The 20,406-nt window shown below is 35.9% G+C and overlaps 1 protein-coding gene and 1 long non-coding RNA gene across 2 annotated transcripts in view; one reads left to right on the top strand and one right to left on the bottom strand.

The window, feature by feature from the left end:
* LOC141671305 (uncharacterized) overlaps nucleotides 1-20,406 on the bottom strand; it is a 328,936-nt gene that overhangs the window by 47,681 nt on the left and 260,849 nt on the right. The window lies entirely within an intron of this gene.
* The window catches only part of LOC141671511 (uncharacterized), a 73,589-nt gene continuing 61,684 nt past the window's right edge, over nucleotides 8,502-20,406 (top strand). Inside the window, exons 1-3 of the mRNA XM_074477783.1 lie at nucleotides 8,502-8,658; nucleotides 9,205-9,337; nucleotides 9,430-10,028. Of these exons, the coding sequence (XP_074333884.1) occupies nucleotides 8,642-8,658; nucleotides 9,205-9,337; nucleotides 9,430-10,028 (749 nt within the window). The 5' untranslated portion in view covers nucleotides 8,502-8,641. The remainder of the gene's footprint in view (nucleotides 8,659-9,204; nucleotides 9,338-9,429; nucleotides 10,029-20,406) is intronic.

Genomic DNA, 20,406 nt, shown 5'->3' with positions numbered 1-20,406 from the left:
AGGAATATAAAGCACATTCTGTAATTTTAGCTTATTAAGCAAACTCACATTTCCTCTGTGTGTAATCTGAGATTTCTCACCTGTAGGTAAGTTAATTCGAGCTAGTTTTTCACAGGTCACAGCATTTTCTAAAACATCAATCATACCAGACATGTGATCAGACGCACCAGAATCTATAATCCATTCATCATTTTTAGTGGAATCAGCAAAATAGCATGAGACCATACCTGCATAGCTGCCCTCAATTTCATCATCTGTATCTCCTCCCCCTCTTGAAGACGCTGGTAGCATCCGCAACAGCTGCTCAAGTTGCTGTGAGGTGATTGTAGCAGTACTACTAGCTATAGATCTAGTATCTTGAGTTGGCCCTTGCACATTAACAGCAATTCGGGCTCCAGAATTAGATCTTCCCTTGTTCCATTTTTGCTGAGTACCCATGCCATTGCCTCGACCCTTGCTTCTGTGTGGTTGTTGTGTTTGAGGTTTAGCTTTAGCATGCCAGCTGGAATAACCCACAACTGTCCAACATTTATCAGTGTTGTGACCAGGCTTCCCACAAGCACCACATTGTGTTGTACCTTGAAGATTAGCAGAGATACCCATAGTCCCTTTACTGTACATCACAAGGCCTTCACTTTCATCTTTGGAATGACTGAGAATCTCCCGTTGTGCTTCTTCTTGTTCGATATAACTACATGCTGTTTCAACCGAGGGAAGAGCAGCCATCATAAGCATTTGGCTTCTCTGAGCAGCATATGTGTCATCCAATCCATTCAAGAATTGGAACAACTTTTGCTCTTCTCTTTGTTGAGCAAGAACATTAATCAGAGTTGTAATTTCTGCAGTTGTTGCATTAATAGTAGGAAGAATGACCAATGATTCCAGCTCCTCCCAAAGTGACCTCATATGAGTGTAGTATTCACTAACTGGCTTTCCTTGTTGTTTGGTTTCATACAACTCCTTATTTATCTTGTATTTCCGATATCCATTGGTGAGAGCAAAACGTTGCTCAAGATGCTTCCATATATGATGAGCACTGCTCACAAACATAATAGATTTCTTGATAGAATCGGAAACCGACCCTAGAATCCAAGAGATGATCATGTTGTTGCACGTATCCCAGGCGTCCTTCTTGACTTCATCGGTTGTATCTCTAAGCAATGTACCTTCAACAAATCCCAGCTTACGCTTTGAAGATAGGGCGATTTCCATAGACCTTTTCCAAGATCTATAATTAGACGAGCCTTGAAGCTTATCAATGGTCATGAAATTGTTACCATCAGAAGGGTGAAGATACAAAGGGCTCGAGACATCAATAGATGTTCTAGTAGGAACAATATTATCAGTAGTTGCCATTCACTACAAGGAAAACAAGCTTCAACAACGGTTTATGTCCGTTGTCTGATACCCTATTTTTCCGTTGACTATTGAGCCGCCGTCTGTTAGTTGGATCAGACAACGGCTAAAAAACATTGTCTGAGATTATACAGACAATGATTATGGATTAAGCCCGTTGTATTACATCCAGAAAAGACAACGTTTTTTGCTTGTTTTCGTCGTAACAAGCGACATTACTCAAGGGTTCTCACAAACTCAGAAAACCGTTGTGTAAGGTATAACATTAAAACCAATCCTACAACACTTATTGTTGTATAAACGTTGTTGTGTATTCAGATAGACAACAAAAATGAAATTGAGCTCGTAGAACTCTTGTAATAAATTTCTACACACAACAGTTTTGAATTTTAATGTATGGCATGATCAGATACATACAACTGTTTATTTGTCCAAACATATTGCATGAATACCTTTGATACAATATCTTAATATTATATAGACAATGGTTTACTAGTGTTGTGAAAGTTAATTTTGTACCAAAGTTTTATGTTCGAATGCATTGTTTTAGTATTAAAGACATGATATTTTAATGAAGCTTGGCTGTTAAAAGTGTTGTCTTACTCAAAATATAACAAGTAATCAAATGAAGGTAACTTTACAAATCTGAACAAATACAATAACCAATAGAACAAAGAAGGAAAGAAAAGAGACCAGCGTATATGCATAAAAATTACTACACTTCATCTTGAATAAATATAATTTCAGCTTTGGAAGAAGCTCTTCAAAATCGCAGCAATTCTATTACCACGTTCAATTTTCCGTAGGAAACATATATCTTAGGTAAAACGCTCATCACCCAAGCACCGGAGAATTTTTAAGCAAAAATTTGAGGAATTCCATCTCATGTGGCACACCAGATAAATCTGAAATCTTCACCGTTTTACGATTTTTTAATGTGCAACCAGTAGGGCAATCTATCTCCCAAAAATTTATATCAGTTGCCTTTGATGCAGCGATTGCATTCGATGAACTGTACATAATTGAAAGGGATGTAACATAATTATAAGCAATTAAATAAACAAGCACAAAGAGGTTGAATAACATTAGAGTTTAACTTACTGAAATTTGAAGTTCTTGTAAGTTTGGAGAGCTCAAAATCAAGCGAAGAACAACCAATATTCCTTTTACGTCTTCAAAGCTTACTTGATACAGTTGAATTAGCTTCAGATGGTCATAAGTTAATGGAACTTTCCCGAGTTCATATCCTATACTCATATACTGAACAAAGAGGGTAAACAAAAACAATGGTGAGTGTACAATAACATGTTTCCAATCTAATAAATCCAAAAGAAACTTTAATCAGCTTACCTTTGTAAAGTAGATTTTCCCAGTGACATTCTCAAGACATGGTACACCACCAAAAAACTTGTCAAAGTTGCAACCTGAACTTTTCTCAAAGGGCTCTGTCTTATCTCCAGTCATGTACATAGCAACAGAAACAACAATTAGAAGGTGAACACAATGAGTGCCCCAAAACATAAGGATTAGCCGGCAGTTGAGCAGACAGGAATGTTACTGAGTGTCCACACATGCCATCATGTTACTGTTATCATATTATCACCTCATGTGCTTCTGCTACTTGTATTTAATTATTTAACACCACTCAAATTCAGCTCTTAATTTATGATTACCTCATTAAACTTGGTTAAGTATAGTTGTTCAGACTTGTAGCCTATAGTTGACAAATTGTAACTTCCAAAAACTGCACGACTTCTGGGATTGCATCTTCTATAATTTATACACAATATAAAACAATGGTCAAAACAATTCTCTGTGCTCAAATTTTGAACATTCTGTAAATTGGTAGTGTTATGACCCACTTTCTGCAACAAGATACAACAAAAACATTAAGACATAACGGGATAAGAAACTGGTCGACAGGATGAAACTGGACGATGGTGAAGTGGACATGAACAACTCTAGTAGTTAGAGGATAAGCATGAAGACTTACACCTGTAACAACCACGATTCTGTTAAGTGGTAGTGTTATCATCTAAGGATATTTTTGCATCACCAATCTCTCGTGTTCTTTTTAATTTCATTGTTATTTCGTTATTGTTTAGTTAAGAATATAATCACCCAAACCTTAGCCTTTAGCCTACAAATTTTGATTAAAATCTCACTTGCCTTTTAAATTGTATAAGGACCCAATGGAAATAGAAGAAATAGTTCAAGCAGTCCTTTTGCTTGAAGTAGTTCTGCAAAGGTCTGTCTAACAATTCAACAAGCCTCAACCATAAACAATATTACATTAACTTTTATTCATCTTTTAAAATCATAACCAATACCTTAAATTGAATATTGAGAACCAAAAGTACTTAACTAAAAAAGCTATCCTTCATTACTTTGCAATCCTTCACAGAAAAGGTTGTACTTTCTTCTTGAGCTTCAATTTTTCCCTCAACATATTCAATATATTGTTTTTACAGATTACAGGACAAGTAAAAATGTAGATAAAATCAGCTTCTTCCAATTCCTTACTAATATTATAGGCAATGCAAATAAAAATATATGTCAAATTAAAAAAAATTACTTGTACACACAAAGAACTAAAATCAGCACAAAATAAGAACTAAAATGAGGGAGGGAGAGAGAGAGAGAGAGAGAGAGAGAGAGAGAGAGAGAGAGAGAGAGAGAGAGAGAGAGAGAGAGAGAGAGAGAGAGAGAGAGAGAGAGAGAGAGAGAGAGAGAGAGAGAGAAACCTCAAAATTAACGACAAGCCCCTTCCGTTGAATCCACAAATAAGCCCTAAAGCCGTAGTTTTGGACACGAATTAAAACCCCAAATTGAAGTCGAATTGAAACCCTAAATGGAATCATAATTAAAGCCTCCATTAAAGAAACATACAAATCAATCAATGGAGGCTCAATTCAAAGAAAATATTTATGTATGTACAGATTTTTCATAACTAGGAGAGTAGAGGGGGAGAAAGAGAGGGAGAGAGAAGGGGAGAGAGAAGAAAGAAAGAGAGAATGAAAATATATCAGATCTGTAAAGGAATTTAGAGTGCACACTTTGTCAAGGCGGGGTTTTTTTGGAAAAAATGACAGAGCGGCCTATTTGCCGCTTCAATTTTCATGTATATTGTATACATCTCATATTTTAATAAAAAATATATTAAAATATAAGTAGATTAACTATAGACAATTATTATATATATATTTGTATATTTATTATCCTCACATTCGAGATGAATTTGAAAAATTCATTTAAAAAATTTATCCTCACATTCGTTTGGATCGTCGAAAAAATCATTTTAAAAATTAATCTTGTAAATCGGGAACGAGTCTCGTTGTCGGGAGGGGTACTTTTACTGTTTTTTTCTAATCCTGACGTGCAAGATAAATTTTAAATTTTTTAATAATTTTTTCTTATGACTAAAATTGATATATCTTAACATCCGTACGGTTGGATCGTCGAAAAATCATTTTAAAAAATTAATCCTGTAAATCGGGAACGAGTCTCGGTGTCGGGAGGGGTACTTTTACTGGATTTTTCTAATCCTGGCGTGCAAGACGAATTTCAAATTTTTTAATAATTTTTTCTTATGACTAAAATCGATATATCTTAACATCCGTACGGTTGGATCATCGAAAAATCATTTTAAAAAATTAATCCTGTAAATCGGGAACGAGTCTCGGTGTCGGGAGGGGTACTTTTACCTGATTTTTCTAATCCTGGCATGCAAAATGAATTTCAAATTTTTTAATAATTTTTTCTTATGACTAAAATCGATATATCTTAACATCCGTACGGTTGGATCGTCGAAAAATCATTTTAAAAAATTAATCTTGTAAATCGGGAACGAGTCTCGGTGTCGGGAGGGGTACTTTTACCAGATTTTTCTAATCCTGGCATGCAAAATGAATTTCAAATTTTTTAATAATTTTTTCTTATGACTAAAATCGATATATCTTAACATCCGTACGGTTGGATCGTCGAAAAATCATTTTAAAAAATTAATCCTGTAAATCGGGAACGAGTCTCGGTGTCGGGAGGGGTACTTTTACTGGATTTTTCTAATCCTGATGTGCAAGACGAATTTCAAATTTTTTAATAATTTTTTCTTATGACTAAAATCGATATATCTTAACATCCGTACGGTTGGATCGTCGAAAAATCATTTTAAAAAATTAATCCTGTAAATCGGGAACGAGTCTCGTTGTCGGGAGGGGTACTTTTACCAGATTTTTCTAATCCTGGCATGCAAGACGAATTTCAAATTTTTTAATAATTTTTTCTTATGACTAAAATCGATATATCTTAACATCCGTACGGTTGGATCGTCGAAAAATCATTTTAAAAAATTAATCCTGTAAATCGGGAACGAGTCTCGGTGTCGTGAGGGGTACTTTTACCAGATTTTTCTAATCCTGGCATGCAAAATGAATTTCAAATTTTTTAATAATTTTTTCTTATGACTAAAATCGATATATCTTAACATCCGTACGGTTGGATCGTCGAAAAATCATTTTAAAAAATTAATCCTGTAAATCGGGAACGAGTCTCGTTGTCGGGAGGGGTACTTTTACCAGATTTTTCAAATCCTGGCATGCAAAATTAATTTCAAATTTTTTAATAATTTTTTCTTATGACTAAAATCGATATATCTTAACATCCGTACGGTTGGATCGTCGAAAAATCATTTTAAAAAATTAATCCTGTAAATCGGGAACGAGTCTCGTTGTCGGGAGGGGTAATTTTACCAGATTTTTCTAATCCTGGCATGCAAAATGAATTTCAAATTTTTTAATAATTTTTTCTTATTACTAAAATCGATATATCTTAACATCCGTACGGTTGGATCGTCGAAAAATCATTTTAAAAAATTAATCCTGTAAATCGGGAACGAGTCTCGTTGTCGGGAGGGGTACTTTTACCAGATTTTTCTAATCCTGGCATGCAAGACGAATTTCAAATTTTTTAATAATTTTTTCTTATGATTAAAATTGATATATCTTAACATCCGTATGGTTGGATCGTCGAGAAAATCATTTTAAAAATTAATCATGTAAATCGGGAACGAGTCTCGTTGTCGGGAGGGGTATTTTTTTTAATATTTAGGAACTACCACTTTAATTACATTTTCGGTATAATTTCAAGCAAGATATATTTGAAAATTTTAAAATATTTTTTAAGTGAATAAAAACAATATATATTAACTTCAACAGTTTAAGGAATATATATTAATAAAGTCAAAAAAATATATGGCATTAAAAATAATTGTCTGAAATTTAAAATGTGTTGTCTTAACAAAAGTCATACAACAGTTTTTAATATAAAACAATTGTCGGATGTAATATCAACCAAATAAATAATGCCAAATTCATACAACGGTTTATAACCAAAAAAGGTTATTTAAAAACAATGTCAATAACGGTTTTCAAGAAAAAAACCGTTGTTGAATCACACAATGGTATTTTCAAAAAGCCTGTTGTACATAGTTTTATACGACAACGTCTGAGAAAGAAAACCGTTGTAAAAATGTGCCCATTTTTTAGCTTATTTATTCATAAATATTTATTATTTAACGTTATTAACGATCTGATACACGTTATCGGTATTATGTTATTAGTAGGTTGTAATTATTAGGTATATTTGAAATCTTAATACACACAAATTAATTTAGTGTAAGTTATTGGTTACTCGTATAAATTAATTAACGGTGGCATATAAATTTTTCGAAAAAAATTTAAAACTAGTAAAAATATAGACAACGTTTTTTTCTAAAATCATGTTGTGGTAAGTTACTTTACATAAGTGTTTTTTAGGAAATGTCGTTGTTGGAATTCTACAACAGTTTTTTCTTTAAGATTGTTGTAGTATTACATATTTTACAACAGATTATAAATATCGATAACGGTTGTCTAACTGTTACAAGTGTTTTATTTTAAAAATACTTGTACAAGGTAGATTAATATAACGTGCTTTTTTGAAAAACACTTGTTTGGATTGAACAATTAACAATGTAAACTTGAAGCACTTGTGATTAATTTTTTATTAATTATAAAGTAGATAATTAAACTATTTTGTAATATAAAATTTAAATATTTAATCTAGATGAAAGTGGAATTAATTAGAGTTTTTTGTTTTAAAAAAAATTTAAAATGAATTGTTAGGAAATTTTTTTTTTTTGAAATTATTACTATTTTTATTGTAATAAACTAGACAACGATTTATTTGAATATTTTGTTGTGCAACACGTTTTTAAATTTAGTAAGAAAGACAACGGTTTTAAGAATTAGACTATTGTCTGATATAGGTGACATATAATATATGTAGAACACTTGTCTATCAGGTATCATTTAGACAACACCTAATTTGTACATTGTGTGATTCGAGCTTAACTAACTAGTAGAAAAAAATACTTGTCTCATTTCCACAACCGTTAAACAAGACGTTATCTCAATCATTTTCAGACAATGGATTTTAAAAATCGTTGTAAGATTTTACTCATTTGCACAACATCACCTTAGAAAGGGTTGTCTGTCTCCATCAACTAGACAATGGATTTAAAGCGTTGTAGTAATACTAAAGCCTTCCCATTCACACAACATCTTAATTTTGAAAACACTTGTCTGATTTGTTTTACTAGACAACATTTTTTTATCCCTTGTAGTAATCAACGTCAGACAACGCCAATTTTTTGGTTGCAAAAAAACTGTTGTATGAAAAATTCGGGCAACACTTTTTTGGTCGAGTGTTGTCTAATCGGTGTTGTCTGATTGCGTTTTTCTTGTAGTGATTTCGACAATAAAAGATATAGATAAAGTGAAGAATAAGCACACCAATTATATGATGTAATTCATAGCTCTGATACCATGAAAACAATTGAACAATGAAACTGTATGGTTTTAAGCAGAAGCTTTTTCATTTCATTCTTGGATGATTCTTCTACAACGATAAGTCATCTCTTATAATAGAGGTAGTTACAAAGACCCTGGACCACTGTCCTCCTACTGTAAAGCTAAAACAAAAACATTAATTTCCCTCCTAGGACAAAACAAATAAACAGCTACTAAGACAGCTAATTAATCTAGAATCTTTCTTGGATCATGTGCTTATGAATAGACTGGATAGATGGGCCTTGAATATTAGGACTTGGGCTTCAATAATATTCATAATAATCTATTCGTACAATATTTTCTACACCATACATATCAACATTATAGTTATCCACACACAAGGGTTTTAAGCAAGAACAAGATTCTGGACTTCTCACAACAGAGTTTCTGATTTTGAGATGAAAAATATTGACTGGTAAATCAACATAAGCCTCTTGTTTCTTTTGTTACATTGATATAAATGTTTTTTTAATTATATTTTATTTAAATGTTGGACAATGTGTGGTTTTAGACCACACATTGGTAATTTCGGGACTCGATTTTAAGTGAAATTTATTACTTGGTTGTAACAAATCTTGATCAGAACGTGTTCTTATTACGTGGTTGTAACCAATCTTGGTGAGAGTGTGTTCTCCTCCGTGAGAGATTCCGTTGCAAACATGCATTTGTTATACATGTGTTTAAGTTATTTATACACTTGAGTTATGTATGTGTGCATTTGATAGGGACAGTGAAGTGGAATTTTATATGAAAGTTGTACATAATTGGTAGACAGAGTATATTAATGGACTTCTCAGATACAGAAAATTTGCAGATCAAATATTAAGTGCTTTTAGAATTAAATTATCTTACTTCATTAGGACTTGCAATGAATTGGATACTGGATAATTGCATTCGAAAATTTAAAAATAAGATTTATTTCTTGAATGCGAATTTTTATTATGGGATATTTATCGATCAGGCTATCGAGAGAGACATCTGGAGCTAACTTATGGCGTTTGCCAGTGCTAAAGAAGGCATCAGGAATCAGTACAACTATTCTGTATATTTTCATTTTTGTGGCTGCAGCATTTATGTTTTCTGTGATCAATCATGTAAGTTTATATGATTTTTGAAATAAATTTTGCTATATAGTGTTTTTTGTCGCATACATTAGTAGATGATTGTGTTTTTCAATCTTTAGCAGAGTAAAGTTTATGTTGATAATGTGATTATTGTTTCCAAAGAGAATAAGAGAATTACACAGACGGATGAACTGAAGAAAATCCCGGAAAAGGTTAAAATCCAGGAAAGAGTCGAGATACCCCTTTATTGTTCAGGTGAAAATGTGACACAAATGTGTCCATCAGATTATCCTAAGGTTTTTAGAACAAAGGAAGCTAGTGATGATTCAAGCGCAAGTGCAACATGCCCTAAGTATTTTCGCTGGATACATGAAGATTTAAAGCCGTTTAAGGCAACAGGGATCACGAGGAACATGGTGGATAAGGCGAAAAGGACTGCACATTTTCGACTAGTGATAGTGCAAGGAAAGGTTTACATAGAGAAGTCCAGGAAGTCGATACAAACTAGAGATGTGTTCACAATATGGGGGATTCTGCAGTTATTAAGAAGGTATCCTGGTAGACTTCCGGATCTGGAATTGATGTTTGATACTGATGACAAACCAGTAGTGAAATCACATTTGTATCGCAGACTCAATGTCTCCACTCCGCCATTATTCAGATATTGTGGCGATCAATGGACTAGTGATATTGTCTTTCCTGATTGGTCCTTCTGGGGATGGTAAATTTCGAATTTTAACTCAACTGTTGATAAATATCTTTTCTTTTTGTGCCTTAAATATTTACTATCTTTTAGATTCTTGTGGAAATAATGTTGCGGAGCTTGAAAGATATTACATATTTATGTTTTGAACTCGGTAGAACTACTTTAAACTATATCTATTAGGATTAGATTGCTTAGAATGTAAACCTGAAAGATTGAAAAGCTGTTAATGCATTTTAAGGGCTGAAATAAATATAAAGCCATGGGAAATGATACTGAAAGAAATGAAACCCTTTTGTCGTAGACAACAGAAAAGACCTGCTCAAGTGCAATGTTTCTGAAGAACATGACTGGAATGCTCGCCTTTTCGTTCAGGTAAAATGATGATTTTATTAGGCCAGTGAGTAAACAATATCATTTGTTCAAATCAATCTGTTGAAGGTAATCGAGTCATTTTTTGTTTTTTTCCAGGACTGGATTCGCGAAGGGCAACAGGGATTTCAACAGTCAAATGTTGCAAATCAATGCACTTATAGGTATGTCAATTGTACCTAAGTATCATATTATAGTCTCTGTTTTCATTCTTGTTTCGTACAAATTCAGACACATGATCAATGTGTAGGTACAAGATTTATATTGAAGGATATGCTTGGTCAGTTAGTGAAAAGTACATATTAGCCTGTGATTCAGTTACTTTGTTAGTGAAACCAGATTACTATGACTTCTTCGTGAGAAGCCTAAAGCCCTTGGAACATTACTGGCCAATAAACAACGATGACAAATGCAGATCAATAGAATATGCAGTAGAATGGGGAATCTCAATACAGAGAAGGTATTTTACTCCTCCTTCAGATATCATTCTCATCATAAAAGTTGCTTTTGTATCCTCTAATATACTCGCAAATTCAGGCACAGGAAATCGGAAAGGCTGCTAGCACCTTCATCCAAGATGAGCTAAAGATGGATTATGTTTATGACTACATGTTTATGACTACATGTTTCATTTGCAACTGTCCACAATAAGACACCACTCTGGTTGTTCTGAAGACGAATTATTCAAAGCATCTTACAGGGACACCATATACGTCAGCGAATAAGAAAAGTCTAATATCTACTGCAATCGATGTTAAAATCATCTCTGAACCACTACTCATATGTCTGTGTACTATATAAATTAAGTTTATGATGGCCTAACAGAACATACAAATCTTTACAATCTTCAGCTTTCTGGAGTCACTTAAAAAGATTAATATTATTCTAGTTGCTCCTGGGAAGAATGGTTGATGCAATCGTATCTTTTACAATCGGAAAGCTTGGTGAATTTATTGCACAAGAAGTTAACATTCTACTAGAAGTGAAAGATAATTTAAGGTGGCTCAAAGATGAATTGCGATACCTTCAGTCTTCCATAAGATCTGCAGAATCAAGGCTGGAAGAGGAGCAAATCCGCAACTGGGTGGAGGACGTTAGAGATGTCGCCAATGATGCGATAAAAATCCTGAGCGAATTTAGTGCTAACCAAGAAGAATATGCAGCTCCGAAACAAGGTATCTTGGATTGTTTTCGGGCCTGTTTCTGCATGATCAGAGAAGAAGTTACGCTTTCTGATATCGGCAAGGAGATAGATTCACTCAAGAGAAGGATTGAAGTGATCAAGAATAGGCAAAATGAGTACCGTATTGACAACATCTTAGCCACTCCAAACAAGCAGCAGAAAGAGAGAACATTGTTGAGAATAACCGCCATTAATAACCAGGTGGAAGTGGTTGGTTTCGAGGATGATTTTAAGACTTTGAAGGCTGAACTTAATAGTAAGGATCCCTTCCTTAAAGTTATTTCAATTCACGGAATGGGGGGCTTGGGCAAGACTTCACTTGCCACCAAGTTGTACAACTCTAGCGAGTTGACAAATTTTGACACTCGTGCTAAGGTTTGTGTGTCCAACGAATATGACATAAAAGATGTTGTGAAGAGAATAGCGAAGTCCTTTATGGGAGCTGAGTACGAACAAAAGTTGTCAACCATGGACGAGTATGATATGCTGCAGCACCTGTCAGAGTTACTTTTCCAAACCAGAAAAACGGTAGTAGAATCATCATGACCACCCGCAACAAAAAAGTTGCAGAGATGGCAGATGGCAAATGTTTTGTCCATCAACTCCGTTTTCTAACCGAAGATGAGAGCTGGGAATTGTTCTGTAAGAGAGCAGAACCAACAACCCCAAATTTGAAGAAATTAGGAAGGGAGATGGTTGGTAAATGTCGTGGTTTACCACTTGCAATCGTGGTACTGAGCGGCCTCTTATCACACAACATGAGCTATGATTATTGGTCAAAGGTGAAGGAGCATATTTGGAGACCCTTGAAGGATCATGACTTGTCCCCCCAGATTGGAGAAATACTTGTTAGAATTCAAACCCTTCCAGAAGTTTATTTTTATCTACGTAACAGTGTGTAATAATTTACAACTAGTATGAATAGTAGATAATAAAGCAGCTATACACTCAGAAATAAAGCTCCTGAAAATATGGTAGGCAATAGTGGCAGTTTTCATGCATGCACTAATAATGAAGCAGAAAAAATTCCAGGTCTTATGTGACATTAAATAGAAGCAGCTATGTGTGTATTTGAACCAGCTAGTAGAACCTTATCATCTCCTCAATATATGGTGGCTGGATGTGAAAAACTAGATGCTTATAAAGAAAAAGATTGCAACAGCTGTTGGGTGTAAGGGTCAAGCTTTGAATCCTACTAATAAGGTAGCCTGTATAGAAAATAGATAGTAAGCTTATGTAAGCATTGATGTATGTGGTTATTTGAGCCTATAAATAAGGCCACCCAGCTGCATGTAATGTTGTACACCAAGAGTGAAATTTACAGAGAAAGAAAAGAGCAGAAGCTCTTGTGAGAGAAAAAAAAAGCTGCAGTGTGTGTAAACACTTATATGTATAAGTTGTATTTTTATTATTAAGAAATAAAAGTAATCTCCTATTATTGTGTTGGTGTATTTATATTATTGAAATTTTCGATATAAAGCACATCTACGTTTCCAACAAGTGGTATCCGAGCCAAGGTCACGTTTCTGAAAAATGGCGAGCATGATACAACCGCAAATTCCAAAGTTGATGGCGACAAATTACGGGAACTGGAGCATACAAATGAAGGTGTTACTCGGTTCCTACAACAATTGAGATATTGTTGAAAGCGGGTATGACGAGCCCACATATACAGCCGCCGAAACAGCCCTTTCAAATGCGGAGAAGATGATTTTGAAAGAGACCCGGAAAAAAGATAAAAAGGCGTTATATACAATTATTCAAGGAGTTGACGAATCAACCTTTGAAAAAATTTCAAATGCAAAAACGGCGAAAGTCGCGTGGGAGATTTTGCAGAAATCATTCCAGGGTGTCGAGAAAGTCAAAAATATTGGTGAATTTGTTACGCGTTTGAAAATGGTGACAAATGAGATGAAAAGAAATGGGGAAAGTCTCGATGATGTTCGGGTCATGGAAAAGTTGCTCCGTTCATTAACAAGAAAATTTGATTATGTTGTTACTTCTATCGAAGAGTCAAAAGACTTGTCCACAATTTCCATTGATGAGCTGGTTTGTTCACTTCAAGCCCACGAGCAGCGAATGAACCAGTATGATGATGTAAGCCATTTGAAAAAGGCGTTGCAAAGTAAGGTGTCCATTGGTGACAGTTCTGGCAGTAGCAGATGTGGCTTTAGAGGTGGCTACCGTGGTGGACGAGGACGAGGAAGGCAGTCCTTCAATAGATGCCAGAATTCTGAAGTGTATCAGCCATCTGGTCGTGGTCAAAATTTCAGAGGCCGAGGACAAGGCGGATATCAACAACGAGGTGATAAGTCTCAATATCAGTGCTATAACTGTAATAAATATGGCCATTTCAGTTACGAGTGTAGATCACCAAAGGTGGAAGAAAAAAGTCATTTTGCAGCAGCAAAAGAAGACAAAGATGTTGGCACTGCTATGTTCCTCACTTACAAAGGAGGCGAGGAAAGCAAGAAGAATGTTTGGTATCTTGACTCAGGGACCAGTAATCACATGACTGGTCACAAGGAATTATTCACGGAGATAGACGGCACCATCAGCGGAGAAGTTACTTTTGGTGACTCGTCAAAGATTCCGGTGAAAGGAAAAGGTACCATCACAATCATGTCAAAGAAAGGTGAAAAGAAATATATAAATGATGTTTATTATATTCCTGCATTGAAAAATAATATTATCAGTCTTGGCCAGCTTGTGGAGAAAGGATATAATATACAAATGCAGGACAATTCCCTCATTATCAGAAATCAAGCTCGGGAATTGATTGCAAATGTTGAGATGCCAAAAAATCGTTTGTTTACGCTTGATATGCAAACAAATGTGCAGAAGTGCTTAAAGTCGGTCATTAAAAATGACTCGTGGTTGTGGCATTTGATATATGGTCATCTTGGATTTTCTGGCCTGAAATTATTGTCAAAGATAAAAATGGTGGACGGTTTGCCGGAAATCAACGAACCAGAAAATTTGTGTGAAGCATGTGTAAAGGGGAAGCAACATCGACAAAGTTTTCCCGTTGGAAAATCTTGGAGAGCCAGGAGGCCATTGGAGATTGTTCACACAGATATTGTTGGTCCATTTGATATCTCATCACTTGGAGGTAATAGGTATTACCTAACTTTTATTGATGATTTTAGCAGGAAAAGTTGGGTGTATATCATCAAAGAAAAGTCGGAGGCTCTTGATAAATTCAAGGAGTTCAAAGCACTGGCAGAAAAGCAAACTGGTCATTATTTGAAGGTACTTAGATCAGACAGAGGAGGCGAATATACTTCTAATCTGTTTAGAAGCTTTTATAGAGCACATGGAATCAATCATCAGTTGATAACGGCCTATACTCCTCAACAAAATGGCGTTGCAGAAAGAAAGAATCGCAATATTCATGACATGGCAAGGAGCATGGTGAAAGCAAAGCACTTGCCGAGAACCTTTTGGGCCGAAGCCGTTTTATGTGCAGTTTATTTGTTGAATCGCTGTCCAACAAAAAGTGTCAGAAACAAAACTCCAAATGAAGCATGGAGCGGAAGCAAACCATCAGTTGGACATCTCAGAATTTTTGGGTGTATCTCTTATGCCCACGTTCCCGATCAAAAAAGAAAGAAGTTGGATGATAAAGGTGAGAAATACATCTTTACCGGATATGACAAAAAGAGCAAGGCGTACAGACTCTATAATCCCATAACGAAGAAATTAATCATTTCTCGAGATGTTGAGTTTGATGAATCTGATTACTAGAGATGGAGCGAGGATGAAAGAAAAGTTGTTGGTTTATTTTTCAATGGTGATGACGATGACGGTGATAACCAGAACATTGAAGATGACGATGATCAAACTCCTCCACCGAGTCCAAATCAACAAACACCTAGATCGACACCATCCACGGGAGGAAGCAGCAGTTCAGGGGAAGCACTGAGAAAGATGCGGAGTCTGGATAATATTTATGAAGCAACAAGTCCGATACAAACAACCTTTGATTATTCTCTATTTTGTTTAATGGCTGAATGTGATCCAGTTACATTTGAAGAAGCTTCTGAAGAAAGCAAATGGAACAAAGCCATGGATGAAGAAATTGGCGCAATCAAGAAGAATGATACTTGGGAGCTCACAGATCTTCCAGAAGGACACAAAGCAATTGGTGTCAAATGGGTCTACAAGACCAAGACGAATCAGGATGGAGAAGTGGAAAAATACAAGGCGAGGCTAGTGGCTAAAGGCTACAAGCAGCAATATGGCATTGACTATGATGAGGTGTTTGCTCCAGTTGCACGAGTTGACACCATCAGACTTCTTACAGCAATTGCCGCTCAAAATCAATGGAAGATTTTTCAGATGGACATGAAGTCAACATTCCTTAACGGTTATCTTGAAGAAGAAGTTTATATTGAGCAGCCTCCCGGATATGTTCAGAAAGGCCGGGAAAACAAAGTCTACAGACTGAAGAAAGCTTTATATGGTTTGAAGCAAGCTCCGCGAGCATGGAACACAAGGGTTGATGAATACTTTCAGAAAAATGGTTTTGTGAAGAGTCCATACGAGTATGCCCTCTATACAAAGACAAATTCAGGGGGAGATATTATTATCGTGTGCTTGTACGTGGATGACATGATCTTTACAGGAAATAACCCTGGTATGTTTGATGATTTTAAGAAAGTTATGACTAACGAATTTGAGATGACAGATATTGGTCAAATGTCATACTTTCTTTGAGTCGAGGTGAAGCAAAACAAAGACGGGATTTTTATGTCTCAGAAAAAATATGCGGAGCAAATTTTAAAGAAGTTCAGAATGGAGGAATGCATGCCAGTAAGCACGCCAGCTAGAGCTGGCCATGTGTGCGGTCCGTGCGTGCCGGGCCGGGCCGCACACGGGTTGAACACTCGGTAAGTGAACACTGAACCGGACCGCTGAATTACGAATCGGGCTCGGGCCGGGTTTGAACCGTGATTACAGGATTCGTAACCGGACCGTAAGAATTCGTGAACCGGGCCGTGCGGGTTGAATCACGAACCGGGCCGTGCGGGTTGAGCCGTGTGCACCGGGCTTTTACGGGTTGAAATACCGAACCGGGCTTTTTTGTCACATATGCCTATTTAAACAGAGCACTTGGCTTTGAGAGAAGCGTTTATTCAAACTCTTAGCCACATTACTACTCCTTTGTCTCTCATTTTTCTTTGTTCTTGACCCAAACTGTTTGATATTTTTTTCGAATACACAAGTGTATGATGGAAAAAAGAAAGCAAAGGGTGCAGAAGCAAGACAAGCCAAACCCATACAGAGGCATAAGGATGAGAAAATGGGGAAAATGGGTGGCTGAAATTCGAGAGCCAAACAAAAGGTCCAGAATTTGGCTTGGCTCTTACTCTTCTCCCGTGGCTGCTGCTCGTGCCTACGACACCGCGGTGTTCTACCTCCGTCACCCGCGGGCGGGTTGTGCGGGCCGGCTCGGGCTGTGCGGGCTGACTTGTCGTGCGGCTCGTGCGGGCTTGGCTCGTGCGGGCTCGTGCGGGCTCGTGCGGTCCCGGGTTCTAAAATTGGTATTCGTGTTCGGTTCACCTGAATTACCGAGCTGTGCGGGTTTGAACCGGCCCGGTTCGGTCCGAATTTTTTACGGTTTCGGTACGAACCGGTCCCGAATGAGCGGTTCAAACCCGCCCATTTGGCCAGCTCTAACGCCAGCAGAACCGAGCAAGATCACTTCATGGCAGCTAAAAGAATCTTGAGGTACATAAAAGGTACACTTGATCATGGTCTGTTTTACACGCATTCTCAAAATTCAAAATTAGTTGGCTATTCAGATAGTGATTATGGTGGTGATTTGGATGACGGGAAAAGCACTTCGGGATATGCTTTTCATATTGGTTCTGCAATATTCTCGTGGTCATCAAAGAAGCAGCCAACAGTGGCACTATCAACATGTGAAGCAGAATACATCGCAGCAGCAATGTGTGCATGTCAAGCTATGTGGCTAGGCTACATATTGGGCGAGTTAAATCTTGCAGATGAAGGTCCGGTTAAAATTTACATGGATAACAAATCCGCAATTTCACTTGCGAAAAATCCAGTATCATACAGTCGGAGCAAACACATCAATATAAATATCATTTTATTCGAGAACAGGTGAACGAGAAAATAATAGAGTTGGTGCACTGCAGGACAAAAGAAAATTTAGCGGATATTTTCACAAAGCCGTTGAAGCCGGATATATTTTACAAAATGAAAAACAAGCTCGGAATGCAAAGTCGGGTTTGAGGGGGAGTGTTAGAATTCAAACCCTTCCAGAAGTTTATTTTTATCTACGTAACAGTGTGTAATAAATTACAACTAGTATGAATAGTAGATAATAAAGCAGCTATACACTCAGAAATAAAGCTCCTGAAAATATGGTAGGCAATAGTGGCAGTTTTCATGCATGCACTAATGATGAAGCAGAGAAAATTCCAGGTCTTCTGTGACATTAAATAGAAGCAGCTATGTGTGTATTTGAACCAGCTAGTAGAACCTTATCATCTCCTCAATATATGGTGGCCGGATGTGAAAAACTAGATGCTTATAAAGAAAAAGATTGCAACAGTTGTTGGGTGTAAGGGTCAAGCTTTGAATCCTACTAATAAGGCAGGCTGTATAGAAAATAGATAGTAAGCTTATGTAAGCAGTGATGTATGTGGTTATTTGAGCCTATAAATAAGGCCACCCAGCTGCATGTAATGTTGTACACCAAGAGTGAAATTTACAGAGAAAGAAAAGAGTAGAAGCTCTTGTGAGAGAAAAAAAAGCTGCAGTGTGTGTAAACACTTATATGTATAAGTTGTATTTTTATTATTAAGAAATAAAAGTAATCTCCTATTATTGTGCTGGTGTATTTATATTATTGAAATTTTCGATATAAAGCACATCTACGTTTCCAACAATACTGAGTTTGAGTTTTAATGACTTGTCTCCCCAAATGAAAGACTGTTTGAATTCATATCAGAAGCCGAGGAAGGTGAAGGAGTAATCATGGAGGACATAGCTGAAAACTGTTTGAATGAGCTGATTAACCGTAATTTGCTTCAGTTTAATAAATTGGGATGGAACGGACAAGTTAGGAGTTGCCGGGTCCATGATCTTGTCTGTGATCTTGCCATAAAAATGCAAATGAGCACAAGTTGTTGGTGGTTTTGGACTCAGGTAAACACCATCCAGAACTCATTTATTTGTTGGAAAGACAACCTCGTCATGCCATTTACAATGAAATAGGTGAGTACTTGAAACTAGTTGAGCATAGATTTGATGCTTTATGTTTGCATTCATTGGCAGTGATAAATTATTTAAGTGGTAAATATGAATTAAAAGAAATGAAGTTGGTGTGTGTGAGATTCAAAAATCTTAAAGTCCTGGATATGACAAGTGTACATTCACAGAGAATACCAGAAGAAATAGGAGATTTAGTTCACTTAAAATACTTGGGCTTAATGGGTTATTCTACAATACCTATAGAAATTCCAGCAAGTATAGGCAAGCATAAAAAGCTACAAACCTTGCACGGTCGGAGGAATACAGACTGCACAGTTCCGAAATAGATCTGTGAGCTGCATGACTTGAGGCATCTACACATTCGAATTAGTGGGAGTTTGAATGGATGAAGATTGATACTGTTAATCTTACCAACCTCCATACACTCTGTATATGTGAAGAAGAAGAAGAAGAAGGATACAGTTACACGCTGGAATCCTTAGCCAATTTAACAACTCTCCAAACATGTATCCTATACTTTGAATATGTTGATATTCCAACACTCAAACCACTCTCGTCTTGCAATCGTCTCAAGAGCCTGGACTTATTGAGCACTCTAAAGGATCCATCAGAACTACGTCATCTGCCCAATTCTTTGACGAATTTAAGTCTAAGCTTAAGTGAGTTGACAGAAGATCCAATGCCCACTCTGGGAAGTTTGTTGAATCTCACCGTTCTTCGGTTATTTAATGTATACGGCGGAAACAAAATGGTATGCAGTGAGAATGGGTTTCCAAGTCTTCAAATTTTAATATTATATGGTTTCCAAAATCTGGAAGAACCGGAAGTTGAGGACGAAGCTTTCCTTTCTCTAAAACAATTTCAAACAGATTATTGTCCAAAATTGAAGAAGATTCCTATTTAACTAGCAGAATGCCTAGGGCCTGGGTTCCATGACTTTTTTAATTCTTTGTAATATTTAATTTGCAATATCCCTCTTTATTTTAAGAAACATTGTCAAGATTAATTTTGTTTAATGGTACGAGGTAATTATAATTGAGATTAATTTATGAAATATAATTAGGTTTTTGTTTGTTAAATTTGTTTTGCTTAATAGAAGATAAGACTATAATTCTTGACAAGGGACGTATATAATTCTCTAATTCTTTTCGCTATAATTTATATATATATATAACAAACTTAAAATTGAGAAATCTTGAGGATGATTTTTAAATTTTGTCTTTATTCATCAAAATGATAAAATTTTAAAAAATAATTAATAACATTAATCAATACAATACAATACAATACTATAATAAACAAAATGGAGTATAATTTGTAGTTTAGTTAACCCCTCATTTTGGTTATCCCCTCATTTTGGTTATCCCTTTTGATCACAACCGTCGAATCTTCTTCATCAAATAATCAGAAGCCGTTACATCCAAATACTAAAAAAATACACTCCATAAGTTCTTGAATCCCGTCAACAACAAACATTTATATTATTATTTATAAAGATATATATATATGTTCTCAGGTTCGAATCACGTTAACAATAAATATTTATATTATTATTAATAAAGATACATATAAGTTTTCAGGTCGAATCTCACCAAC

Source organism: Apium graveolens, chromosome 7 (assembly GCF_009905375.1).
Source record: "Apium graveolens cultivar Ventura chromosome 7, ASM990537v1, whole genome shotgun sequence".
Classification (NCBI taxonomy): Eukaryota; Viridiplantae; Streptophyta; class Magnoliopsida; order Apiales; family Apiaceae; genus Apium; species Apium graveolens.
Note: the sequence above shows the minus strand (reverse complement) of the source record. Positions and strands in the feature narration are given on the sequence as shown.